A 26,115-nucleotide genomic window follows, 5' to 3' on the forward strand; every position below is an offset into this window, starting at 1 on the left:
CAAAAAGAAAACTGACAATTTTTCAGGAATCAGCTTTATTGTTGTTAGGTTTTCAGTCATTCAAAACAAGCTTAAACAACATTAAGATTAAATCTAAACCATCATAGGTTTAGTTAGGAAAAACAATCTCATTATCATGTAAAACCGGAGAAGTCTGATTTTGTTGAAATCACAAAATCTGTGCAAAGTTACATTTGGGCTCATTGGAGAAAAGTAAGAAGCTGTCCAGGGAGTCATGAAAACTTTGTTTTCTTGAACTCGAGCACCAACTGTCAGATATGTCAGGGATCAAGAAGGTGACTAAGAATACATGGTCAGCTGAAGCCACTGGAAAGAGAGCAAAAGAAAGACAAAGATGAGCCCAAAAGGTTCCTTTTTGAAAATACATTTACCCCAGTATTAATTGAGTGACCAGAAAAATAAAGAACACAACCCAATATAAGAGTCAGCCACATGCAAAATCATCAAAAATACAGCCTCAAAACATAATCAATTGAATCTAAACATTTTAAGTAAGGTAGCATTAATTTGCAAGGCTACATGTGTTCCTATTTTTATGGTCCCTCGGACTATACTCACATTTTAGTTAAAGTTTGAGGACTGTGTCATATCGATAAAACCTTTGAAAAATTACTGGACCTTGAGTTAAAAACAGTCACCCAAAACAATGAAGTGTTTGTCATATATGGACAATATGCATTTCCATTTTTAATGCTTCATAAATCAGAAATGATTGCTTGATTTCTTTCAGATTTTGCACTTAGTTTCTGAGAAAGAACTATAAAATTAGTATTATATATCAAAGTTTAAAAGATCTGATGTGGCTCTGTGTGAAAAATATTTTTTATGTAAAATTTTCAGCAAGCCATAACTTGGCAGATATGACACTTTGAGCCAACTATTTTATAAGTTAGACATCTGATATTGCAGAACAATCCCTGAAAATTTCAAGCAACTAGCCATCACAACTATTCATCACAAGCAAATCTCTATAATTACTTAAAAAAGTAACACCAAGCGCAACATATAATATAGCATAAAAGAGCATGTTGTGAAGATAAAAATACTTAAATTGGCTGACCTCCAGGACATTGAGCTTAATAATTCCATCTCCATCGTTGTCAAAGGCATTGAAAGCCCCTGCAAGAGATATAGCAGATCAGTATTCATTTCATTCTTAATATTAACCTTGAGTTCAGCAGCACACCTGCAAGTTCAATTTGGCCTTCCAATAATGCAAATCCACCCTAAAAAATGTAAAAACAAATCCTAAATATCCCTCCTGGGATCAGTAAAGGATTCCCTCAATATATTCAGTGTTTTTATCGACACTGGTTCTGTTAAAACATTTGGTATTTCACATTTATTTACCTGTTACATCAAAATAAATTGGGTTTGACTTTTGGTAACATACAGTACCAGTACTTACTGAACATGCCCTCTAGTCTTACGAAACAGCAGATGTAACTGTCAAAGTCGATGTTTAGGTGTTCGTCTGCATAGCGCATGGCTATGATGTCATATAACTGTTTGTTGAGGTGAAAGCCTTCGTGTGGAGAGAAAGAAACAGATCAGTTACGCATGCAATAGTTTATATCATAACACAGGATTCACACACAAAGTATGGGGTGTGAGGAGAAAAGAAAGGCCGCTGGGTGAAGATGTCTCGCTGCTCACCTGCATCATTAACAGCATTCCTCATTTCAAAACTACTGATGGAGCTGGATTTTTCTTGATCATAACGTTTGAAGATCAGCTGCAAACACAAGAATAAAAACTGGTAGATTCTTTTTTTTTTTTTTCCAAAACTTTGAGCAGTAGAAGTAAAGGTAACTTAAACTGTCCTACCTGCCACGCTTTAATCTTTTTCCACAAGTGTTTGAATTCCTGCAGATTCAGTTTTCCGGTCCCATCAGTCTGAAAATGGTTCCGTTATGGAAAGATGACACAAAGTATTGCTTGTTATGTCATTTTGAAAGTTAACATGGAGAATGGGCGGTCTAACCTTCTGATTTTGTTTCTATCATTTGACTTAAAAAAGTGACAGAGCCCGAAATAAACTCTTAGTGCTATTCAGCTATTCCCCAATCCAACCCGGTGATACAGACTGAATTGGCTAAAAACAAATGTTTTTGTGGTGTAATTATAAAACTATAATTGCACTTTCCTTACGTTTCTACAGTAGAAAGAAGCTCCACTGAGCAACTGGGGATGATCAGCACTTCCCGTTCAACATCCCCAGCAAGTACACACATTCAAACCAACAACTTGGTAATTACACGTGACATGAGGCTGCTCTGTCCACCCTACACATAAACACATCTGCAGTCTGAGCCAACTGAAAGGATACATCCATCAAGGCAATCATACTCCGACACGTCTCCAGGCTTAAACCCTCTGTCTTTATTTCATTATCTGTAGGAAAGCACAGCTCGGTTAAGAGTGATCAGCACCTCATGCAAAGCCTGAACATGATCTTTTCTGTGTACTCACGTTTGGAGAACACATTCTTCATGATTGTTTTGAGTTCACTGGCACAGACCTGCATGTCCTGATTGATTAAGGAATAATGTTTTACTTATCAGTTCACATAGAATAGTCAGACATTCATAATTTTTGTTCAGTGTTGTCCTCAGTCTCTCTGTGTACTCACCTCACCAGATATCTGTTCGTAAATGGCTCTGAATTGCTTTTCCTCTTCTGTTTCCTCCTCGGGTTCAAAGTGTTTTTTCTGAGTGAAAGGTAAGAAAGAAATAATTTGTGAATATATTTGTAGTTAGTACCAAAAAGAAACTTTTAAATTCTTTTGAGGATTTTGAGAAGTTGAATTTAAGTATAGGGCTAAAGTTTGGATATCTTCATTCTTCTAGAAAGTGGCTTTTTCTGATGTGTAAAGCCATACAAAAGGGTAATGTAGTTTTTCAATGGTTTACCAAATGATTTTTATCAGTTTATGCATAAATAGATATTATATATATTTGATGAGCTGTGATCTTTATTTATATGACCATATTATTTGATGAAAAAATTTTAACTTTTCTTTTTAATTTCCTCAATTTGTTCCAGTTGCATTATACAGTAACTATCACAACATTGTTTATGATTTATTACCACTGGATGCATTTCCTTATATTGCCAGAGGAGAGCAGCATGTGAGAAAAAGACCATGTGACTTATACACACTGAGGCCTTTCAGGAAAACAGGTGCAGCTGAGCCACTGGGGTTGGTTGGCTTCGAAGTCAATTGTTGTATTCCCAGCGATGTTATTCGACCCGGTCAAGATTGCATTTCAGAGCCGTCAGTCTCCAGAAATTACGGCAGGGCAAATGTCACATTGCGCTATTTGCTGGGTGGCATTAGTGAAAGTGTTTTGGCACAACAATAACACACACTCTGCAACCCCTCACAAGTCAATTACCTTTGGTTTCTTCCTCTTTTCTCCCCGAATGCCGTCATGCTCAATTTCTTTGTTGGCGCGTGCTCTGTCTGACACAAATACAATAGGCTGGCATGTGGGTAATCGCAGTGGTTGTCAAGGGGAGAGAAGGATGATAAAAGACAAAAACAGCAGAAGAGAGACAGTTAATTTTTAGTTATTCAATTAGTTATTATAATAAAAATGGCACAAACTCTCATCGCCAACACTGCTAAAAGCCATCACATGATGAAGAGGAGCAGTGGTTAGTTTAAAAGCAATCTAACAATGCTATTGCTACATGCATGCATTACCTTTTCTTTCATTTTCTTGTCTTGCTGATGGACAATAAGACAAGGAAGGACAGAAGGATGAAATGAGATGAAATGGAGGAAAGATTGAATACGCAAGTCTGTTAGTTACTCATGGAGAAAATGATGAGTGAATAGAGAGATTGGAAGAATGAGATTGATGAAATATGAAGGCTACACAATTTAGATTTACAGCATATCAAATGCACACTGATATCTCAATACTCACCCAAAAGTTGACATTTTAAATACAATTTTAGGAAACAGACAATGAGACATGTAGTGTGACTGGAAATAAAAATCTTCCTAAAATTGCTTAACATATGTGTTTCAACCCTGCAATATCAATCAGAAATATTAAAATATATGTTGACACCACTATATTAATCATCACGTTACAAACCTGTATTTGAGCTGGCTCGATTGTGTTCTCTGCCTCCCTGTGAGGAGAAACAGAGACAGACACATCAGTTTTCCTGACATTTATTGTTAAAGTGTTGCTATATTCTACAGTTTTACTGCAAACAATTCAACCCCAAATTACATCAGCTCCACCACCAAATATGGCCCCTGACACAGTCTCAATGGTACTTACTCAGAGGTGCTCCTCTTCTCAGAAAAGACCCTGAGAATGAACTCCCCCTCTTCATGGTGTTGAAAGGTTGTGGGGATAATGATGTACTCTCCTGGAGGAAGACGGAAACGCTCCGTTACCTCCCGCAGGTTGATGTAAGTCTTGCATTTGGCCTTGGAGGCCGTATACAAGAAGAAATCCTTCTGCAGATGGTTATTCTGTCCACACATCTGTGGGTGAGGGAAAAAACAGTGTGGAAACAGTGAAGACATAAACATGAGATTCAAGTGAGGAAAGTAATCAAAATTAAAAAGATGAAATTAAACATATTAAAAATATAAATTGATTCATCCATCATCAGCAAATGTATCAACAACAATTAGTAACTTACGAAGCAAAAATACCCAATTTGCTCATTCCTAAAATATGAGGATTTGCTATTTGCTATATTTTCTTTATTTTATATAGCTGGAAAATTGATATATTTATATTTTTTACTTCTGGTTGGACAAACTAACTATATGGAATTGTCACCTTGTTTTTCTGTGAAATTGTGACGGGTATTTTTTTTATCTTGTAGACAATAATTGGTAGAATAATTTTTAAAAAACAACTGATAAATTAGTCGAGAGTGAAAGTAATCCTATATGTAAACTGGCCTGTGTTGTGATGTTTACTTTATAGAGATGTTACAAGAACCTGAACTACTATGCAACTATACTACAACTGTACAAGTACTACTACAGCTCACACACATACACACACACACACACAGAGCGAGAGAGAGAGAGATGTCTTTAGAGATGCAGGCCATTACTGTTAAATCGCTGACTTCATTAAAATAACGACTTTCTCCAAGATGGGCATACCTCCTTCGGCACCTGCAGAGACAAAGAAAAAAGTTCAATGTGATGTCAATTCATTGTCACCTGGAGCAAAGCTCACTGTTTTAGCGTCATGTGATCACTACCTCATAGATGGAAAATCCAATGGTGAGGAATTTGGCCCCTTGATGGCGCTGCATCCTCCGACCTTTCTGCATCAGAGCCACGACGACGGTGCATGCCACCCGCTCATCCTCTGGGTCGTCATCCTCTTCATACAGTTGGAGTCGATACTGAGGGTTCGTCCAGAAGGTGTCTGTAAAACACAAAGTCTAAATCAGCAACAAGGAGTCACATGACCTAAGTTTAGATACATGCGCCCAATATTGGCTTTTAAAGGAATACAAGGTGATACAAAAAAGCTGAGGACTACCTGGGAAGTTCCTGCAGCCACCGGCAGAGCTGCCTCTCACCCAGCGACCCTCATTCACCGACACCGTCCAGCTGTTCCTTTCATCACCCTGCAGCGTGTCAGGGGTGAGGTTACACATCTCTAACTTAGTGAAGTTCTTCTTAAAATCATCAAAGGACATCCTGGATGGGAACGTGAAAGAAGCTTGTAATGAACTTGGAACAAGACTAAAACATCACAGATTTGTTAGAATTTTGATTCTAATAAATTAAAGTTCATTTGTAATAGACTGACCACACTAGTAATAATTAGTTAAGTGAAAAATCTTTCAGGTAATGGTCATCACACCAGAGCAGATAGTTGTTAAATGGAATTCTTCAATCTTAAAGGACCAGTTTGTAGGATTTAGTGGCATCTAGTGATGAGTTTACAGATGGAAACCAACTGAGTACCTCTCCACACTCCCTCAACTTCCAAGCTCTCCCTCCCCTACAATGACCATAAAACATGCAAAAATATGAAAGACCCTCTCTAGAGCCAGTGTTTTGTTCGTCCATTCTGGGCTACTGTAGAAACATGGCGGCCTCCATGGCAGAGGACCCGCTCCCTATGTAGATATAAATTTGTCAGTTCTTGTAGGTAAAAATCAAAAGTGATATTTTACCATTAAAATGTATCATAGAAGATCTGTGTTTGCATGTCAACGTGTATAGTAAGCTAATGTTTAGCACATTAGCGCAGCTGAGGCTGATGGTCATTGGTTTTAGAGGTAATGAACGGTCTGGAATTGTTTACCTGTGGATGATGGCTGAATGCATTTCATGGTGCTTCTGGACCAACATGTAAACATTAAAGAGGATATTTCAAAGTTGTTTAACTCACCAGAACTCACTTGTCTCCACAGTCTGTTTTTTTAAGTTGTCCTTGTCTGCAATGGAAATGGTGGACCATTGTTCTGAACTGTGGAAAGATAAAGCCACATTATATACACTCAACACAGCATGAGAAAAAGAGCTGCTATACTGTAGCACAGCATTACATATGGGCTTGTAGTATGTATGGACTTTATCAGTCACACCTGGTTCAAATTGGATGGTGTCTGCAGATAGGACTAGGAATAGTAACACTGTCAGCTAGGTCCTCAATCCTTTACAATAGTGTTTCCAATTATACTGGCAGAAATCCAACATAATAATAAGCAGCTTGAATGATTTGCAAATATTAGAGTCTAATATTACAGTCTCAAGAAAAATGTTTTTTCGAGTCACATCTTACTTTGCACTCCAGGGTCCTTTCCAGAGCACCCAACCCCAGGGATTGCGCAAGCGAATCAGACGAATTTTAGTGTCCTTTGCAACCTCGTCACACTAGAGACAACATCCTGTCAACATTACTCAACAAAAGGCATTGTCTCATGACTACCAGATCTGCACATCAGTGGATATTTTACTGTACCTCCTCCAGGCCTATGATGGAGTAGGCATGACCACGGACCAGCCCCTGCTCAGTCCGAGTCTCCATTTCACTTGCTGAAGAAATCTAGGAGATACAACACATGAGCAAAACGCAGAATGGCTGTTGAGGGAATATCTCCTACAAAATGATCATTTATTCTGGCTTCAAAGACTAAAAGGTGAGCTGGTGGAGTGACAAAATAACATTTTACACTTTAATTCACTTTAAATTTGAGAAAGTTCTTGAATTTAAGTTGTTTGTCTGGGAAAAGGTGGGTTTCACATGTAGGGTTTCACTTTTTTAGTTTTTACAGTGTAAAGTTATGCCTGGTGCTGCTTTTCTAGTTTTCTTCCTTTTTTTTGTTTTTCATGTGTCAAATGATGTCATACGTTTCTGTATTGTTTTCATTTCTGTACACTGTTACCTTTCTCTGTTTTCTGTGCACTTTATTTTCCAGTTTTCACTACCACTCACATCTATGGAGCAGCCCATCAGGGAACCTCTCTGAAGGGCCTTCTTCATGATCTTGAAGAGCTCTTTCGGTGCTTCGGACAGCTCGAAGAACTCGGTAAGTCCTCCTGTGAAATCCTCCATGGCATCTAAAGTGTTACCCCCTTTCAGTGCCTCATAAGACCCGTGCAACCTGAGAGAGGGGTCAATCATTCTCGTCAATGTGCCGACATGTCCAAGCGTAGATTTTTTTTATGATGTCTGCAGCAATGTGAGAAACATGAGGACACAGGAGTTGTAGGCCTCGTTAGCGAGACCACACTGCAAAAAATGTCCACTGTCATAAGACATTTAGTTTAAAATTGGGACTTAAAATGTATTTAAGTTGAAATATTTTGAAGAGGTGAGAGGTCAGTGGCTCCTTGTGTAAATCATCTTGTTTGACAGATTTTCTTAAAATCGAGTAGCCTTATATTGATTCTCTATTTGTTGAGAATGATAACATTTTACTTCATGAGAAAAACAGTGCATCAAAAACCTGTAAAAAGGTTGAAGAATACATGATGTTTTCGCAGAACAAAACTTTTTTTTTTTTTTTTTTTAAACCCGAACAGAATTTAGTGATTGTGATGAAAACATTTACAACAATGCATTGCAAAACACCTGAAATAATCAAATATTCCTGAAGACTGACTGCTGAGACTAAATGACTTCTATCAGTGGATGGTGATAAATCTAAACCACCACTGAATCTGACAGCAACATATGGAGGTGATGATCTGTACGCCTCTGCGTCACAGTGCACATTAATAGACTACACTTACTTGGCATAAGCTTTTTCCAATAGAGCGCTCCAGAACTCGTTCTCTCGGAAGGATTTGGTAAACACCAGCTGGTTTTTGCAGGTGGGGATGCGGTCGTCCACAACCACATCGATCCATTCGCCATAACGCCAGAACTGAGTCCAAGGAGATGCAACAGAGTGAAAACAGGACAACAGAGATCAGACAGAGGAGAGAAATATCACAAGGCAAAGTGTTGTTTAGATAAATAGTGATTCATAGCTGTTTATTAAGGTTACAGTCAAACATTTTTTGTCAGTTATCATTTTTCTCTCCTGAGTTAATATAACCTGATACTGGATACAGTTTCTAAACTATTAACTGAATACGTCAATAGAAATATTTATATAATATTTGTTGATATATCAGCATAATTGACCATATGTGGCACACCATTTGCCATTTGAAAATTCAAGTCGCATGGGATTTTGTGAAAACAACAACCTTCACATGAAATATCAACCTTCACATATTCATAACAGCACATGTGCTTCAACACATTTTAAGACATTTCACATGTAAAATATCATATTTAATACTGATTTTTTCTAAGGTTTGTATATCCTCATTCTAATTTAAATTGTAGCAAAAAAAATGATAAAAAAAGAGTCATTTCATGATCAGGGATATTATAAATAAAAGAACAGCTGTGTAATTCACAATATGCTAAATGTCACTTTAAAACCTGGAAATGGAAGATGCCGGCATAGTTTTCAGTGAAGCTCTGATCCGGGGGAATCACTCTGTACAGCAGCTTCTCACTCAGAGTCAGACAGGCGATGGCAGCAAGCAGCCAACAGTCACCTGTCAACAGCAGATTAATGAGCTATGAAAACATCTGATCCAAGCGTAGCACGTCATAAAGTAATGCAGTTGTCAGCGATTAAAACCATATGGCTGCAGGTGTCAGAAAGGTAACTGAGCTAAGGCTCTCATGGTCATCCCAGCTGTATTATGTATGCCTGGTTCTGGTTTTCCCCCCACATAGCTTTGCTCAAACCAGTGTTGTGACTGATCTTTTCTGGTTGTTTCCCCTGACTGGACAATTCCTGCAAGTATAACAAATTTTAAAAAGTCGTCTTTAGCTGGAATTTCCAAGTTTAAACTGTGTGACTTTTTTCGTATGACTTCTATGTTCAGAAACGTTCTTTTTCTTTTCTATCATTATTTCATACTTTAGACTTCTGAGCATATAGGTTTTAGCATACAAACAGTCATATCCTGGTGGAGCCATTTGTCCACATTGGAAAATCTAGAAATGCAGAGAGGGGATGACCAGCATGTATCAAATCCTTAATCACCAAATTCTCACTCACGTCAATCATTTCCATGCAGCACAGTGCTTTTGAGTTCCTTATTATTATTATTTAAAAGCAGAAACAGCTAAAGAAATTTACCCAGTTTTCCCTGACAGATGTCTGTTCTGTTGGCACCATCCACGATGAACTGGGGGTTTTCACAAATTTCCTGTCACAGAAAAAAGATTGTTAGGTAGTATTGCTGCATGTGTTGTGAAATCAGAGTTAGCCCCATATTGGTGCCAGAGTTTTCTCATTGTGAAATACCATGCAGATGAAATGACAGATGCATTTGATGGAAAAGCCCTTTCCATTCAAAAAGTGTTTCATTCAGATATTTGGGCCTCATTGTGTAGAGTGACATATGCGTACAGAATTTGACACTAGAAGAATGTTTTCATGTTCATCTGATGAAGGCAGAAAATGTGTGTATATTATTTATATTGTACCAATCATGGTCCAATATTCAACAGAAGTGGCAAGTGGACACTTTACAGTAGCAAGTTGGAGAGTTGAAGTGTAATTTCAAGAATTTCTAGCAATTTAATTACACTTTTTAAATGGAAAATTCATATTATTCTGCACTCTATAACAACTTTATTATATTTTCAGTTTGAATGAACAAGCTTACATTAGAATGTGCATGTCTTCTTTATGTGTTAAATTATTGAGAAATCCTCTCTATTTACAAGATATTAAAATGTTTCCAGTCTTTCCAAAATTATCTGAATCATAGCCAGTCTTGTATGAAGATTGTAAATCTTATTGTAAAATTAAAAACTTGATTGGTCACTTTAATCATTTGCGCAACATTCACACTCTACAACAATATATGGTTTAAAATCTGTATTTTACATTTGATATTATTGACAATATGAGGACTTGACCCTGCAATTGAAACCCAGCTGAATGGATTTCTCTAGCTGGGTTGGGGCAGGGACCATGAAACCCCCTCTGCGTTTGCTACATATTTATGAAGAAGCAGCTGCTACAGGTCTCCTGGTCATGACCCTTTAGGCCTCTGAACAAGTGCTAACGTTGTGTTGAATCCAGAGAAGCTCTCATCTCAGAACTGCATATCTCTGTGATGGCATGAATGATTGACTGCTTTGTGTGCTTACTGGAACTAATCAGCTTATCCAAGCAGTTATATTACATGTCATGTCATGTATTCATGTTGCAACCCAACTCTTACCCTAACCGTTCTATATTAAGCGTTCTCAACTTGGGGTTCCCAACCAAAGGGTCCCAAAAAAATTGAAGGGATAAGAATGAATAAAGTGTTTATATAAATGTTATCATAAAAAACGAATTATATTGATATGATATGAAATTATGTAATAAAAGTATTGTATATGCAGTATATATTTCTGACTTCTCTTATTTTTTTGCCTTTTGATTATGAAATATTAAATGTTTTTAAGGCCTCTACCAATTCTTAAAATAAACAGTCTGAGAAGGAAACGAAAAAGGAAATGAAAAAGGAATCACTTTCTTTTAAGGGGTCACAAGCACAAAAGATCAGCCTTTTGAAACAATTCAGTAACAAAAAAACAACAAAAAAAAGCAAAAGAGCAGTTTCATTGTAAGTAAGGTCCCTGTTTTCAAGCTACTAAATATGGATGTAAACAATGCAGGATTATAACTTTTAAGAAAAAATCTGCATTTGAAATGTTTTATGAGGAAGGAAATAGAATCAAAATGTTCATTAGACCATAAAGATACACTCAGTGTGTTCTGGTGGCTGAATGTAAATATAACTTTTGTTTGCTTACAAGAAAAATCCACAGGGGGAGCTTTCAGTTTTAAATCAGGGGCTTCACAGCAGTGACTCTGTTCCACTCATCACACGATTGGCCTTAACTAAGGCTGTAAAAAGGCAGCCTCATGTTCCGCATTTAGAGCGTGCTCCACTGCTGACCACTGGATTGGATTCATGTATCACTAATCTCAGCTAAATGGCTAGTTACATGCCATTAAGTAGTAATTAAGCTTCCAACTTGTATTACACTGGATTCCATGTAGTAGAGTAAAAGCTACAATATTTGCTTTTCAAACTTAAAAGAGTTCAAGAATAAAGAACCTTTATATGGAATAATTCAAGCAGAGCTGCAACAATTAATTGATTAATTGATCAGCCAATCAACAGAAAATGAATCACCAACCATTTTTGACTATATTTTAGTCATTTTTAAAGTAAAAACGCCAAACATTTGCTGGTTCCAGCCTCTAAAATGTGATGATTTTCTACCCTTCTTTATCATACATGGTAGTAAACTATTTTTGGTTTTGGACTGTTGAACGATAATGAAAATAATTGTTAGTTGCATCTCTTAAACTCAAGTACTTCAAAACAGCTCTTCTGTACAGAGCTTGAGTAAATGTGCTTGGTTACTTTCCATCACTGCTGCTAACACTTCTGTACTTTTACTGAAACATAATTTAAATGCAGGACTTTCTTGGACCGGAGTATTTTTACATTGTTGCTACTTTTAATTCAGTAAGTCTTGGTCAAGAGTTTGTGTCACTTGTCTGTATTTCTGTGTCTGTTTGTGTTTACGTGCTTCTCACTGTGTTGGCAGGTACTGCGAGTAAAGGACACGTGTCTCTTCATGCTGAGCGAAGCTAACCGTCTCTTGCCAAACATCCCTTTAGCAGCTGCCATCAAGGATACATGTCAATACCATTTGGCATTGGTGCAGAGAGTTGGAAGAACATCAAATATTTGTGGATGTCATGTATATCCGAAAAATATGAAACTGTGCAGCCAACACTGAGTTGCCACAATGTTTCCTGACACTGACAGCGAGCGTCCTCCTGTGTGAGAGTCAGCTGTCAGTGAGTGCAGAAGGTGAGAACCCAAAGCTATGCACCACCAAGCAGGCACCCATATCAACTTAACCACCCACCCATCTGTGGTGGACGAAGTGATAAGATACACGGTGATTTTAAAGAAGAGCTTTTGTAAACATGTGAGAGCCACTTTTATATTAGCTACGACTTGGCTTAAGGGAAGTGATGGCAGAAGACTGGCACTCACCGAGGGACGTTTCCACTCCAACTTCATTGAAGATTTGTGACTGTAGAAGAGCGAGGAGTCGTTTGCAGGGAAAAGAGGGTCTTCAAACAATACTTTCTTTTGCACGTATTTGTCTCGCAGCTCCAAAAAAGTCTTAAGACGCTTGGCATCCTTAACAGTCTCGTTTCTGCTTAAGATTGCAGAATAGATGGAGTTGGTCCCAGTGAGAGGGTGATCAGCTTTGTCATCGGGCCCGAGCGATGCTTGAGTTTCAAAAAGCACTTTCACCTTTGTCTCCTCAACAAGAGGCCGTTTTTGTTGCTTGTCCCCCATCTTATCAGTATCCACCACAGCCTTTTGGTAATCCTTCTTCAGAGGTCAGTTGAAAAGTGAAAAATAAAGAAACTCAGGAGGCGTTCCTTATGTGTAGAAACAGAGCAGGAACTTGCAAAACAGCCCCAAAAGAACTTCCTGTGCCTTCCCTGACCCTGATGATTTACTTTTAGTTCCTTTATTTGATGGAAAAACTGTCACTGCTCAATGAACAGTCACCACCCTAACTATCACGCCAGCACTCACTCGTTCACTGTTGTGTCCCCAGTGCTGGGTCTAAATATAGGCCAATTTGAAGGAGGGGAGGAGGATTCTCGAAGAGAGAGAGGGACCCTGACCCCATCCCAACATTTTCAGGTCACAGTCTGCTGCTCAGTGAGTCTGTCCAAAGTCTGTATCATACATCCTGCAAACATTGCAACACTTTTGGAGGTATTTTGAAAAAGATATGGTGTAAATCAGATGACAGATGGTTATGATCATGTATGCAGTGACTGTTCCCCTACGCAATTTGAGACCCACTTTTTACTTGAGCCAAAGCTCTACAGAAAAATAACACCTCTAGTTAATAGTCATCATTAACCTGATGATTATATATATAACTTAAATGTAATATTTTAACGTACCAATGAAATGACTGTAGTCAGCATTTCAACCAGCAGTGTAACTATTGAGGACACTGATGTCATGTCCACAGTAAAATTCCTGGTAATTTGGGGTCTTTTTTTGACATGAGGAGGAGTTTACATTCAATGATCAAGCATGGATTTCACACATGTTGTGTTATTTAACCTTTACAAACTGTTAATAGTCTGACCCTTTATTCATAACACATCAATAGACATTACAGCATTGGAGATTAATTCTTAATTAAAGGTGACTTATCATGCACATTTACAGGTCTATATTTTAAATTTGGGGCTCTACTAGAATATCTTTGCATGATTTGCAGTTAAGAAAAACATCTTATTTATCTTAATTAATTAACTAAAATGAAGGGACTTGGTATTCTCCACTGCAGTCACACCTGGTTATAAACACATAAACATTTTGGGTGATTAATCATTTACAAATAAATTAATAAATAAATATAAACAGTTGAATTAATACATGTGAAATTTTGTGATTTCTAGAAAGTTGTAAGTTTGGTGGGTAGCTTTCTTTGATGGTTGGAGTTGGACATATGACCTCCATAGCCTTGGGTCCAACATATCCAAATATCAGCTATATTGACATCCAGTGGTAAAACACAATACTTACTTCTTTGTCAATGGTTTGTTGCAGCTGACAAAACCAGCCTTTTATCATAGTTCAGTATTCAGTTGGCCTGATCATCTGTCAATCTATGCCAATAACAAATAATAGGTGGATGTTAGGTGAGGGGTTGCCAGGTTTGAGAGAAACCTACATTCTTGTTTCAATTTTAGTCTGGGTGGAGAGAACACTTTATGTGGCAGGTAACTCTCATTTGGTTTCTATTTAGAATATCCACTATGGAAGCCAAATAACATTTGAAAAATTAGGAATGATAAAAATAGTCACATAAAGTCAAAATTATTAATATTTTAATTGTTTGAAAAAGGTATTACGATAGTACGTTCAAATATCATGATTTTGTCATATAATTAATCTAGCTCCTATGATAGAGCCATGCTTTGGAAGCAAGTCGTGGTCTGATATTCAACTTATACAAGTGTGATGTGCAAACTTAAAGCCTCCAGTGCACAAACACTGACAATGGACTTAACAGTGAAGCAGGAGACATCTTGCTTTGAAAAAAAAGGTGCATATTTGTATATTTTATTTTATTTTAAAGATTTTCACAACTTTTTTTTGGAAAAAAAACACATCACACAGAGATTATTATTCAAAGTAGAGTATCTTATATACATGTTAAAATATCTTGGGGGAATCGTTTGTGCCATGTCGAAATGTAGTACAAACAAACAAATAAACTGTGTTGCCGTTTATCCACATTGCAGAAGGGGGATCGTACAAACTCAACCTGGCAACCGCGGTCGGCTCTGACGTGACGGGGCTTGTAGTGCAGTGTGCATCTGGAAGTTGTCGCCATCATATCTGGCTAAATGTTAACCTAGCTTAAGTCGAAAATATAAAGTTACGTCTCTCTTTGACCCCCTTTTTTTGTTTCTTCTGTCGAGTTTCGATGAAATGCTGTAATGTTGTGTCTCAGTAAAGACGTGTAGGACTGCTGTTGTGTTGTAGTTAGCAGGGCTGGGGTCTTGAGAAGCAGCAGCTAAGGGGCGGTGGGCTGCTAACCAGCTAGCTGGCCCAGCAAGCAACTAAAACACCTCATAGATACATTAAATGTTAATCTTGAATAAAACCACGGTCATTTAGTGGACGTTGTCACCGGTTGTTTCCGCCACTGTCTCCGGTAGTGAAGTCGTTAGCTCTGCCGTTGCTAAGGAGCTAGCAGCGTCACAAAGCTAGCTGCCAACTCCGCTGAGGAACCGAGAAGATTTAAAGCTAAAAAGGCTAAACAACAAGCTGGGGTCGGTCTGCTAAACTGGAGCTGGCATCGTCACATTACCCGTCTTCAACACGTATGTATCACCTTATTTAGTACTCATATTCTTAATACTTTTTTAATTGCGGTTTATTTTGGCCTTTCCTGTTGACTGCTACCTCAGCTAACTTCTCTTTGCTCAGCTGTTAATGTTGTTTAACTCAGCAGCATGTCATATATCATTTATTTGGAAAGAATAGAAGTACAAGGATTTTGCCTGGGTTCAGCGTTCAAAACATATTCAATAAGAAATCTAACAAATAACATAGACACTGTTTCACTGGTTCAATAAAAATTCAACAAATAAACAACAATCTAACAATAACATATAACATAGAAACTTGTCTGATATGGCACCATACCACGCACATGCCAGCTTACTTTCAAGTGACACTTCATTCTCATGGTTCTGTGTTTAACTTTGTGAATAGTTGGAAAGCCTGTGTCATGGACTGGGGGGTTAATATTTGTGGTTGGGGGCATTTCTGTGTCACACAGCCGGCTGCAGGGCCTGACAACGACGAAGATGTCTGAGGGAGAGAACAAGCAGGCCCAGGACACTGCCCAAGAGGGGAAAGCAGACATGGCTACTGCAGCCACAGGTCAGACGGTGTCATCAGTGTCTCCTCCTGTCTCCATGGTGACCCAGCCTCCCGCCACAGCAGCCACAGAAGATGAGGAAGAGGAGAGCGAGGATGAGTCAGAGATTCTGGAGGAGAGTCCGTGTGGACGCTGGCAGAAACGTAGAGAAGAGGTAGAGGATTGCTTTTCATCTCTGAGTTACTCATCCCTTATCTACCTGAAGGTAGCTCGAGGTCCTCAGGCAGGAACCTCCTGGCTGTGCATAATGCAAGGTTACAGAGCTGCTTTTTCTGCCAGGGCTCCTCTATTATCTGCCTGAGAGTTTACATTTATTAGGGTGCAGATAATACCTCATGCATTGTTTTGTTTTTCCCCTTAAGGTGAATCAGCGCAACGTCCCCGGGATTGATAATGCTTACTTGGCCATGGACACAGAGGAAGGAGTTGAGGTGGTGTGGAATGAGGTCATGTTCTCAGAAAGGAAAAATTTCAAACTGCAGGAGGTGGGTGCTTCGCTAGGCTGACGCAGTACAATTAATTTGAAGTAGTTCAATATGTACAATATAATAACAAATGATCGTTATTGCAATGATATCAGCAGGAGGACAAAAATGCCTTGACATGGTTTTTAAGGATTATGTATTTTTGTATTTGTGTTAGGTTGCATTCTTTACTGTGATCTTGCTAACAATGTGAAAGCCTTTCTGGTTTTCCTTCCTCCTTTTGGTTTTAATCTCCTTAGCAAGTGGTTGGACTTGTTGCTGTTTGCTGCCAGCAGCACCAAACCAAAGTTCATTGTGTACCAGTGAAGTTATAAAAACGATTTTCAGAAATTTTGAAGGAGAGCGAGCAAGCAGACTAAAATAAGTGGTATTTAAGGCTCTGAATATTGCCTTTAATGTTTTAGTCAGCATGGTTTTGTTTCATTCTGAAGAGGGTTTTGTCTCTTATCTTGGCCCTGGAAATGACATCAGTTGAAAATGTGGTCTGTTAGTTACTTATGAAACAAAATGCATGATAATCAGTGCTTGGCTGCTGCTGGATGCCCATAAGCAAGGCATGTAACCCACAACTGGAGCAGTTTGAGCTGCTCAGTGATCAGATATTTAAAAGGCACTTTTTCAGTGTAAATATGCTGGAAGCAAAATCAGGGGTTCTCAGTAGGATTTTCTTGCACATTAAATTGCTGATGGTCTGTATAGACCTAAGAGAAAGACCCAGAATGACATTCAATGAACACTCAGTTACAACAGTGGAATTTGCATCTGACCCTGCACTTACTGGACGGTCTACCCAGCCACTAATCCAACCTGCTGGTCGGCACATGGTCGGGTCATTGGAAACTGGCATGTTGTTAACACATAATGAGCTCACTTGGGCCGCACTGTAAAAATATTTTGTAATAAAACAGTAAATCCCGACTAAGATTTACCAAAAAATGGAGAATAACATTCACAGAACTAATGTTGTTACAAGTTTAAATATGTGGCTTTCTGTTTTTATTGATTATTTCTTCTTTTTTTTTCTCCTCACAGGAAAAAGTCAAAGCGGTCTTTGACAACTTGATCCAGCTGGAGCATTTAAACATTGTGAAGTTCCACAAGTACTGGGCGGAAGTGAAAGAGAACAGAGCGAGGGTAGGAGATCATATCACGAGTGCTCTTTTCTTTTTTCAGTTGGTGTTTATGTTATGCTGTCATTCTTACATGTCTGCTTTTCTGTCTGCAGGTCATTTTCATCACTGAGTACATGTCTTCAGGAAGTCTCAAACAGTTTTTGAAAAAGACAAAGAAAAACCACAAGACCATGAATGAAAAGGTGTGAAAGCTGTACGATAACTTAACAATGGTTTTTGCAGACAGTTGATAAAAAATCCTATTTACCCTTTTTTGTTTTCTTAATGTGTCACATCAACTTTTTCTTTCCTGTCAGGCCTGGAAGCGCTGGTGCATACAGATACTATCAGCTCTCAGGTTAGTATAACAAAAATACTTTTTCCCAGCTACTTGATTAATGTGGCCAGAAATATTAAACTGATTAATTGTTCAACTGCTTAGAAATGTGTTTGTTCCAGATATGTGGTGCGTAAATACTGAACGCTGCTTCTCTATGTTTAGATTGGACTCTGGGGACAGAAAGCAGATCTGCCCTAGGTGATCTAAGAGGTCTGGACGGTTCATTACACAGCTGCATTAATCAACCATTTTACTCTCTTTCACCTTTTTCCAGCTATTTGCACTCCTGCGACCCTCCAATCATTCATGGCAACTTGACATGTGATACCATCTTCATCCAGCACAACGGCCTCATCAAGATTGGCTCAGGTAGAAATCATTTACAACAAGAGATATTTGAGAAAAAAATGTTTTATGTACCTTAATAACTAAATGTTGTTGATGCTCTGGATTCCTTGACTATTATTACCCTTATATTAATATTTTCATGGTTTCTTTCCACAATTTTAGTTGCTCCAGATACCATTAACAACCATGTAAAAACCTGCCGGGAAGAGCAGAAGAGCCTTCACTTCTTTGCTCCAGAATATGGAGGTAAGATCCTGCTAGCGTTTCATTTGTCTCAGATACAGTGGTGATTAATGGTGGTGCTTTTGTGATATTGATCAGTTTATGTCTGCTTTCAGCTGTTGCCAATGTCACCACAGCCGTGGATATTTATTCCTTTGGAATGTGCGCCTTGGAGGTGAGAGGAGGGCTTGTTCTTCTGGGCAGTCAGTGTTTTTCAGCTTTTTTGGCAGTCACAGAAATAGAAATCAGGATACAAAACAGAAAATGTGGAAATAATTTCAAAAATCTTTTCAGATAAAAGAGTTCTGATCTACATCTTTCTTTGTCTAATCTTGCCCTCAGATGGCTGTGTTAGAAATCCAGAGTAATGGAGATTCGTCTTACGTGTCCCAAGAAGCCATAAACAGTGCCATTCAGTCTCTAGAGGACACATTGCAACGGGTGAGCGAAATGTTCAAAGCCTGGGTGCATCTTTGAAAGAGAGAAATCCATGACCTCAATTTTTTTTTTCCTGCCACTTTTTCAGGAATTTATTCAGAAGTGTCTGGAGGTGGACCCCAGTAAGCGACCCATAGCCAAGGAGCTGTTGTTTCACCAGGCCTTGTTTGAGGTGCCTTTACTCAAGCTGCTGGCTGCACACTGCATTGTTGGCCACCAGCGTAAGTGACACACACACAAAACCTGCAGTACTTTAAAAACAAATAAAACAATTTTACATGAAAAGGACTAAAAACATTTTATTTTTTTTGTTTTATTTGAAAGTTGAAATGAGCTAAGTGTTTTACTTGATTGTTTTGTTCTATGTTTTCCTGCAGATATGATCCCAGAAAATGCTTTAGAAGAGATGACTAAGAACATGGACCCAAACTTGGTGATTGTTGAATGCAGGGAGGGAGTTCAGATGAAGTAAGTCTTGAGTATCAAAAACAACATTATAGAGATTAAAATGTGGAATTAGGAAGAGGAGAAAATCTTTGGCTCATGTGCTTCTCTGTCTTCACTTTATCATGTTTATTTATGTTTACATATGAACACATACATATGTATGTTCTTCTATCACAGCACATTGTGATATGAAATTAGATGTTGACTGGGCTTCATAATCATACATTTACATTTTTTTTTATAATTTTTAATCTTTTTGTGGTTTTAAAAGGTTACATTACAGTTAAGTGACACTATTTCTGAACTTTCCTGACACATCTGGGGGAGTGAAATGGAAAAAATTCACATATTCAGCATGAGTAACACTTGTCTTTTCCTTCAGACTCTCCCAGTTTCCTGCCCTTGAGCTGGACAAGTTCCTAGAAGATGTCAGGTAAGGAAACAATTATGCCACAGCTGGGAACATGGACCTAGACATTTAAGTCAAATCAGGTGGTACATTTATTGAAGTTTGGCACAAGCGACAACAACATGGTAATATGTGGATGGGAAAATTACTATGAGAAACTGACATACCACCACTGAAATGCCTTTAACTCTCTTGTTAGATTTAATTTAGGCCAACATTGGGATATTCCAGTTGTACAAGAGCTAAATGTATGTAAATTGTGAAGTACATAATTAAAAAATAAACTATTTACATATACCATCTGATTTTGTGTGTTCAACAGCACAACATGAAATCATTAACCGAATTGTAGAGTATAATTGTTTCAAGCTTAAGTTGTACTGCTTTTTCTCTGTGGTGTATTAGGAACGGGATCTATCCTCTGACTGCGTTTGGGATGCCGTGTCCACAGCAACCTCAGCAGGAGACAGTCAAGTCGCCCATAGTGCCCCCCTCAGTCAAAAGCCCGACCCCCGAACCGGCAGAGCTTGAGACCAGGAAGGTAAGAACTGGGATGTAGCAGCGCACAGAAATTAGACCTCAGTTAAATAATATCATGGGTTTTTTTTGTTAATAACTTAAATGTCAGATATTTGTGACTAAATAGTAATTCACTACTATTAAAACACCCATTGGCTATTTCTTTGATTATAGTATTAATAGGCCATGACATGACATTTTCTCTTCAGTTCATGTACTCCTCTTCAGCCAGACATTTAACTGTTATATTCTGTAACTCCACAGGTCCTTCAAATGCAGTGTAATATCGAGCCTGTTGATGAGGGCACCAAGCATCATGTAAGGATCAATTCTAAATATGACTTCTACTTATGGTTATTGGTGAACATGCTGTTTTGTTAATTTTTTTTGTCATTCTCCTTTTAGCTGACCTTGCTGTTGAAACTTGAGGATAAATTGAACAGGCACTTGAGCTGTGATTTGTTACCAAGTGAGTATTTATATTTCTTGAAGATCAATTTTGTTTTTGTTTATGCACGTAAAATTGTAACATCAACATGTCATTTGCAGATATTGCTGTTACCCTCAGTTTTAGTACTGACAAACCCACATAAGTATCATGTATGTACAAAGCGTTTGAACATCTTTCAACTTCTTGTTTTAGTCTTGCATACCACAGTTTTACTTTTTTGGTTCACACACACTGCTCTCACCAGTGTGGTTTTTAGTCACTGCCTGCAGCTTTTTTCAGCCACAAGTATAAAAACTCTACTGTACACTAGCTGCTCAGTACCAAACAGCACAGACAAAGCTAAACAGCAAACAGCTGGTAGACGAAGCTAAATAGCTAGTGAAAGCAGTTAATAATTTAGCAGCTGATGAGCCAGATGTTTACAGCAGGAGCTTGAATATTGGACTTGCATTAACCAAGTAGCCAAAATGTGACTCCAGGTGAATGCTAATGTCGCTCTGTATCTGCTGGTTGTGTAAATAGGCAATTATTTGCTAACAAGTTCACTGTATCAACTTGTCTCTGTTGCCCATTAGTCGCAGTGTCAAAATTAGTTATCAGAGAAGTGTTTGCATGAGTGCCAGCAGCTATGACTACAATCTGTAGTTTGTAAAATGTTAATGGTATGAGTGTACCTCCTTGTATTCATGAAGACCCATTCATACACAGGGTTTCCTTAAATGACTTCAGTAGCAAAGGTGAATGCTTTAATGGCACAATTTGTGATAGTCAGTGATGCTGACATGACAGGCTTGTTGCCCATTGAGTCCTCATCACTTGGTCACCATGCAAGTGTTCTGACTGCCTTGTGTTTTTGTTTAGATGAGAACGTGAACGAGCTGTCTGTGGAGCTTGTTCAGCTCGGATTCATCAGTGAGGTTAGTGGAGTTCATCATGACCCTGCTGACTCTAAAACTCAGTCTATTAGTAGTATAACCAACGCAGAAGATGTTTCTTAAACCTCACTGTCTCTCCATTTCAGGGCGATCAGCCACGGCTTGCATCTGTTCTTGAAGAGGCCTTCTCAAAGTTCTACAGCCGGAATGGTTCTCTCAATCCGGTGACGGTTTCCTCGTAGCGGAGGACTCATCAGGACTTCTGCCAGTCTTCCTCGTTCTCTTCGACAGGACTAGCTTTTTGCTCCATCTCCCGAGTTGCTGGAAAGCTTTGCAAGGAAAGGGGGAGGAATCCTTGGTCTGATTGCAGATCCTGCAGCCTGTCCTTGTATCCTCTGGTGGGAAAAGCTGCCACTAAGTGGTTGTCGCTTTCTATCTTTTTTTTTTTTTTTGTCCTCCCACCCAATACAGCCATCTGCTTCTCTTTTAAAAGAGGAAATCCTAGTTGCAACTTAAAGGAAAATACAAATGTGTCACTTTTTGCTTATTTCTTTCCGTTCTAAAGTAGTGAAGAAATGGTAGAGGTAAGCAAAACAAAACTGGATAACAGCAGTATTTTCCTTGAGTCAGTATTAAAACTGTATTTTAAACATTTTTACTTCAAACTGTTTAATAGTTGTATGAAAAAAAAAATCTTTGTCCTGGCATACTGAGGTGTATGTGTTACGGTGTTGTAAGGTCTAGTCTGGTTGTCTGGTCCTTTTAACTTTCTCTTGAGCAGTGAGTGAGGCATTGTCCTACCTTGTATCAGTTTTCGAAGACTCTTGAATGCATCAAGCTAGTTTGTGCAACAGATGCAACATCACTTCTACTTCAAAATTCTGTAAAAATACAATGTAGTCATGAAACATGCGGCTGCAACACAAGTTAAAGAGTAACAGCTACAGATAAAATATTCAAAATCCAACTATTTATTTGTGTATCTTTTTTTGAATGTGTTCTTCACTTCCAGCACTAAGGCCGGTGGTTGTTTAAATGTATGCTTTTAATGGCTACTCTTTCTTTAAATCAAGCTGTTATTTTCTATGAAAAGGGTGTCGTCACTTGACTGTGGTCCAACTTCTACTGTAGGTTCTGTTTTTTTTTTAAAGTAGCCCATTGCAGCACTTATTGATTAGGGCTAGTTCAAATAAAGGTTGTGTTTAGATGACATTTTACACAGGAGAGATTGGTCCGGTGCCATTTGAAGATGCTTTGGTCTTTAAGCACATGATCTATGGTGTTTTGTCAACAGGTGTGGTGAATGCATGTATGCTTCTGTATATCTAAATGGAAACTGGTGCACACAATAAGCTTGCATCAGGAGTCAAGATCTCTCATTATATCCATGGTGCAGATAGATTCAAGTAATTTATCATGCAGTGACTTTCCAAAAAGTTTTGGTCAATCTTGGGACTGAAATTTGAACATATTGTAGCAGTGAATTATTGGTTTTCTTCATAGCTGAAGTATTCTGTGTGATAGCAGAGCTTAAACATGCTCCCACACTTACATATTCAGCTATTTGTTCAGACCACTCTTATCTGTTAATTGTTTATGGATCTCTTGGCTAGTTTGCACTATTGTACACTTTTTATATAATTTGACTCCTGCTGGAAATGTCCTGTGGCTTCCGGCATCCTCACACCAACAGGAGGAACTTGGTTGATTTGGAAATGGCGTTATTAAAAAATTCAGCTATCCAAGTCTTGTCTACTCAATGCTGTGACTACCTTATGACAGGGTCTGTAGATACTGCAAAATACAAGTGTGGGACTGCCTGGCATGCTTGTTACCATCTTGTACACTGTATGCTGGACACTGCTCTGTTACTGCAATGCATTTACCCCCTTTTTCACTTCCTGAAATAAAGATTTACACTATCAGCACGTAAGGTCTTGGTGTTGAATTGTGTTAAGTGTATAAGTATTTTTTGAATGAGAATGGACCCTTACGAGCATATGACTTCTAGTTGAATTTTAAAACGGTGTAAAACAACCTGAGGAAATATAGTGATCAAATGATTAACAATGCATCAAGTCTTTCATGAGAGAGCCTACATCGGGAGTTCTGCATGGTCCTGTCCTTGGTCAACTTGTCTTTTGATGCTGTTTTATCTGTATAGTGAATAAATGAAGTTGCTGGGATTTGTGTTGAGTTTCAGTGGAATAACATACAAAGACTCACAAATGACAAAATACAATTGTTTAAATTATTTATACAAAAAACAATCCTGTTGTATCAGGAGCATGATGATCTACCTTCAGAGCATCATTGTTTGAATTATCAATTATTTGTTCAAAATTTTAAGAAACTTTAGCCCTTGTACAAGAATATTCATGTACATACTTAAAGTCACACTGTGTGCTCAAATAACAGTTGAATAAAACACATTTCATGCTGACGAACACATTGCCGTACAAAATTACAGCAGTATAATAAAGGTACAGCAAGACTAAAAAATATTTTTGATATAAAACACCCTAGAAACACACTCTAAATAAAAAGCTACCAAAATGGCGACATCCAGTTCATGAGTGTTTTTCAGCTGCGTGGGTATTTTCAATTCTGTACATTGTGTGTAAAAAATAAAAAACAAAGACTACAAAAACAGTACATAGCACTTCAATTCAAACACATTACTCTTTCACATTAAATTTGTGTTTTACTTCCCAGTTAGAAAGTAATGTATATAGGCACAGTAATTAACTTCATGAACCATGTTTGGTCAACACCATTTCTTGTTATTCATAACTCCAACTCATGGACAAAGTATGGACTCAGGCTGACTAAATGGTGAACAGTCAGTCCGCTGTCCTTATTTTAATTCTCTCTCTCTCTTTTCCAGTAGTTTGCCACTGTAGAGCAGGAGCGCTGCCAAACAGCAAAATATAGCGATTAGCTGTCAGTGGAAACAAAGAGAAAGAACTGCCTTTCCTGATGTGCACCTTTAACTTCAATTAGTTCACTCCAACAATAAAACATCTCCACAAATTGTTCTCAAAAAGCTCTCAGATTCAACCAGGAAGCTTCAAACAAAGACAATATCCGTTAAATCAACATGAGAGATCTCATTCCAAACTGCCTTATATTTTGGATTTTAACAAGTTAACCGCCTGAACCCATGATATTCATGTAAAATGTTAGCATAATTCAAACTGGCTTAATCCACTATTTACAGAAACAGACATATTGTTGCATACTTGCATTTAAAATTTAGAAAATGACAATGTTATCATGTTATCAGTAAATCATTCTATTTATGCTTTGAAAGAATTGTGTATAAAATATTGTTTGAACCTAATATTTGTATTTTTTCCGAATAAAGGTATGTTTATATTTATAAAATTCAACAGGAGTCCATTAACACAACTAACTCAAGCTTGGAGATAATTTAATATTATATTATAATTTATCATCTGTCTATATTGAGACATCATATGTAAATGAACACGTTTTACCAAAATCTGTCGCACCGTTAAATCTTAAATACTTTAGAGCATAAGTTTTTAAATAGTATGCTCCTTTCACAGGAGACATTTTCCTGATATAATAAGTTAACTTTGTTAGATCTCAGAAGTTTGAATGCTTTAGTCAATATCATAACAGATCAAGATAATTCACAAACAAAGGTGATCATATTCTTCAACTTTGTGTGATAATACTTATAATAAGACCTAAATAATAATGAATTCTTTGTTTTGCTTTGCTTTGCTTAATGCCAGGAATCATTCTGCTAGAGTGGTCATCAAATCTTTGAAAACTACAGTGGGTAACTTGTGGGAGGCTTCAAACTGCAGAAGTTGCTCATAAAAATTAGAACTCCCCAAATCAGGGAACACAAATTAATGTTTACTGATATGAGGCTGATATGAAAGATGAAATATGTTTGGGCCCAGTTTAGTCCCTGCTGTTTTGTATTTCATTCTTTCATTTTCTTTCTTCTCTTTAGAATAGAAATGTCCACATCAAGCATCAGATTATTATTTCAGTAAATCTGCAGGTTCTGAAATTTCAGCGATGTTGTGCTTTTCTGTGTTGCATCCCAAATAGATGGTTTATGCTGAAAGGACTGATTTATCTTTACATAAACATTCGTGCCTACAGCAGCTCTGCATATCAGATAGCTTATTTTGGAGTGAAACGCTTCGACCTTTTATGTGGGAGGAAACAGAAAATTTTACAGAATAATATCAGGTTAGCACCAACAGTGCAGAAAAAGGCATTTGACTTGTGGAGGATCATTCTGGTTCCACTCATGGCTGGAAGTAGATGACTTCATGGTGTCATTTAGCTCTGTAACATAATCCATTAAACGCCCCCTTCTCAAATGTTATAATGGTCTGACAGAGGCGACGGCATCCTT

At 37.9% G+C, this 26,115-nt stretch overlaps 2 protein-coding genes across 3 annotated transcripts; one reads left to right on the plus strand and one right to left on the minus strand.

The window, feature by feature from the left end:
- Positions 1 to 24: 24 nt before the first annotated feature.
- On the minus strand, positions 25 to 12,970 carry capn3b (calpain 3b). 2 transcript variants are annotated; one of them, XM_062436997.1, is made up of 23 exons: positions 12,623 to 12,970; positions 9,682 to 9,751; positions 8,970 to 9,088; positions 8,267 to 8,400; positions 7,467 to 7,635; positions 6,993 to 7,076; positions 6,813 to 6,904; positions 6,420 to 6,497; positions 5,559 to 5,719; positions 5,272 to 5,441; positions 5,171 to 5,182; positions 4,323 to 4,531; positions 4,131 to 4,167; positions 3,731 to 3,754; positions 3,420 to 3,506; positions 2,654 to 2,731; positions 2,494 to 2,551; positions 2,351 to 2,415; positions 1,849 to 1,917; positions 1,678 to 1,756; positions 1,430 to 1,546; positions 1,082 to 1,140; positions 25 to 327 (listed from the first exon to the last, which is right to left on the minus strand). In XM_062436997.1, the coding sequence occupies exons 1-23, from the start codon at positions 12,932 to 12,934 to the stop codon at positions 301 to 303; spliced, it is 2,310 nt and encodes a 769-aa protein (XP_062292981.1). In that variant the 5' UTR covers positions 12,935 to 12,970; the 3' UTR covers positions 25 to 300. The 2 variants fall into 2 exon arrangements, with proteins under 2 accessions (XP_062292981.1, XP_062292980.1); XM_062436996.1 differs by lacking the exons at positions 3,731 to 3,754; positions 5,171 to 5,182; positions 5,272 to 5,441; ... (7 more) ...; positions 9,682 to 9,751; positions 12,623 to 12,970 and adding an exon at positions 5,119 to 5,134.
- Positions 12,971 to 14,999: 2,029 nt separating this feature from the next.
- nrbp1 (nuclear receptor binding protein 1) lies at positions 15,000 to 23,638 on the plus strand. Its single transcript, XM_062437282.1, has 18 exons — positions 15,000 to 15,501; positions 15,963 to 16,218; positions 16,427 to 16,549; positions 17,582 to 17,683; positions 17,775 to 17,864; positions 17,979 to 18,019; positions 18,276 to 18,370; positions 18,512 to 18,595; positions 18,688 to 18,746; positions 18,914 to 19,012; positions 19,098 to 19,230; positions 19,387 to 19,477; positions 19,839 to 19,889; positions 20,271 to 20,406; positions 20,649 to 20,702; positions 20,790 to 20,853; positions 21,697 to 21,752; positions 21,857 to 23,638. Exons 2-18 carry the CDS (start codon positions 15,991 to 15,993, stop codon positions 21,950 to 21,952), a joined length of 1,602 nt encoding a protein of 533 aa, XP_062293266.1. The 5' UTR covers positions 15,000 to 15,501; positions 15,963 to 15,990; the 3' UTR covers positions 21,953 to 23,638.
- The last annotated feature ends 2,477 nt before the right edge of the window (positions 23,639 to 26,115 follow it).

This window comes from Scomber scombrus, chromosome 17 (genome assembly GCF_963691925.1).
Source record: "Scomber scombrus chromosome 17, fScoSco1.1, whole genome shotgun sequence".
In the NCBI taxonomy this organism is placed as follows: domain Eukaryota; kingdom Metazoa; phylum Chordata; class Actinopteri; order Scombriformes; family Scombridae; genus Scomber; species Scomber scombrus.

What these genes read in the sequence shown, in the direction of transcription:
- capn3b (XM_062436997.1), bottom strand. Translation starts at nt 12,934, where the DNA reads ATGGGGGACAAGCAACAAAAACGGCCTCTTGTTGAGGAGACAAAGGTG. An exon ending in CCGGCATCTTCCATTTCCAG is followed by an intron (nt 8,401 to 8,969) that starts GTTTTAAAGTGA and finishes CCTTGGACTCAG; the next exon opens with TTCTGGCGTTATGGCGAATG. An exon ending in AAAGGACCCTGGAGTGCAAA is followed by an intron (nt 6,498 to 6,812) that starts GTAAGATGTGAC and finishes ATCTTTCCACAG; the next exon opens with TTCAGAACAATGGTCCACCA.
- nrbp1 (XM_062437282.1), top strand. Translation starts at nt 15,991, where the DNA reads ATGTCTGAGGGAGAGAACAAGCAGGCCCAGGACACTGCCCAAGAGGGG. An exon ending in ACAAGACCATGAATGAAAAG is followed by an intron (nt 17,865 to 17,978) that starts GTGTGAAAGCTG and finishes CTTTCCTGTCAG; the next exon opens with GCCTGGAAGCGCTGGTGCAT. An exon ending in AGCTCGGATTCATCAGTGAG is followed by an intron (nt 21,753 to 21,856) that starts GTTAGTGGAGTT and finishes TCTCCATTTCAG; the next exon opens with GGCGATCAGCCACGGCTTGC.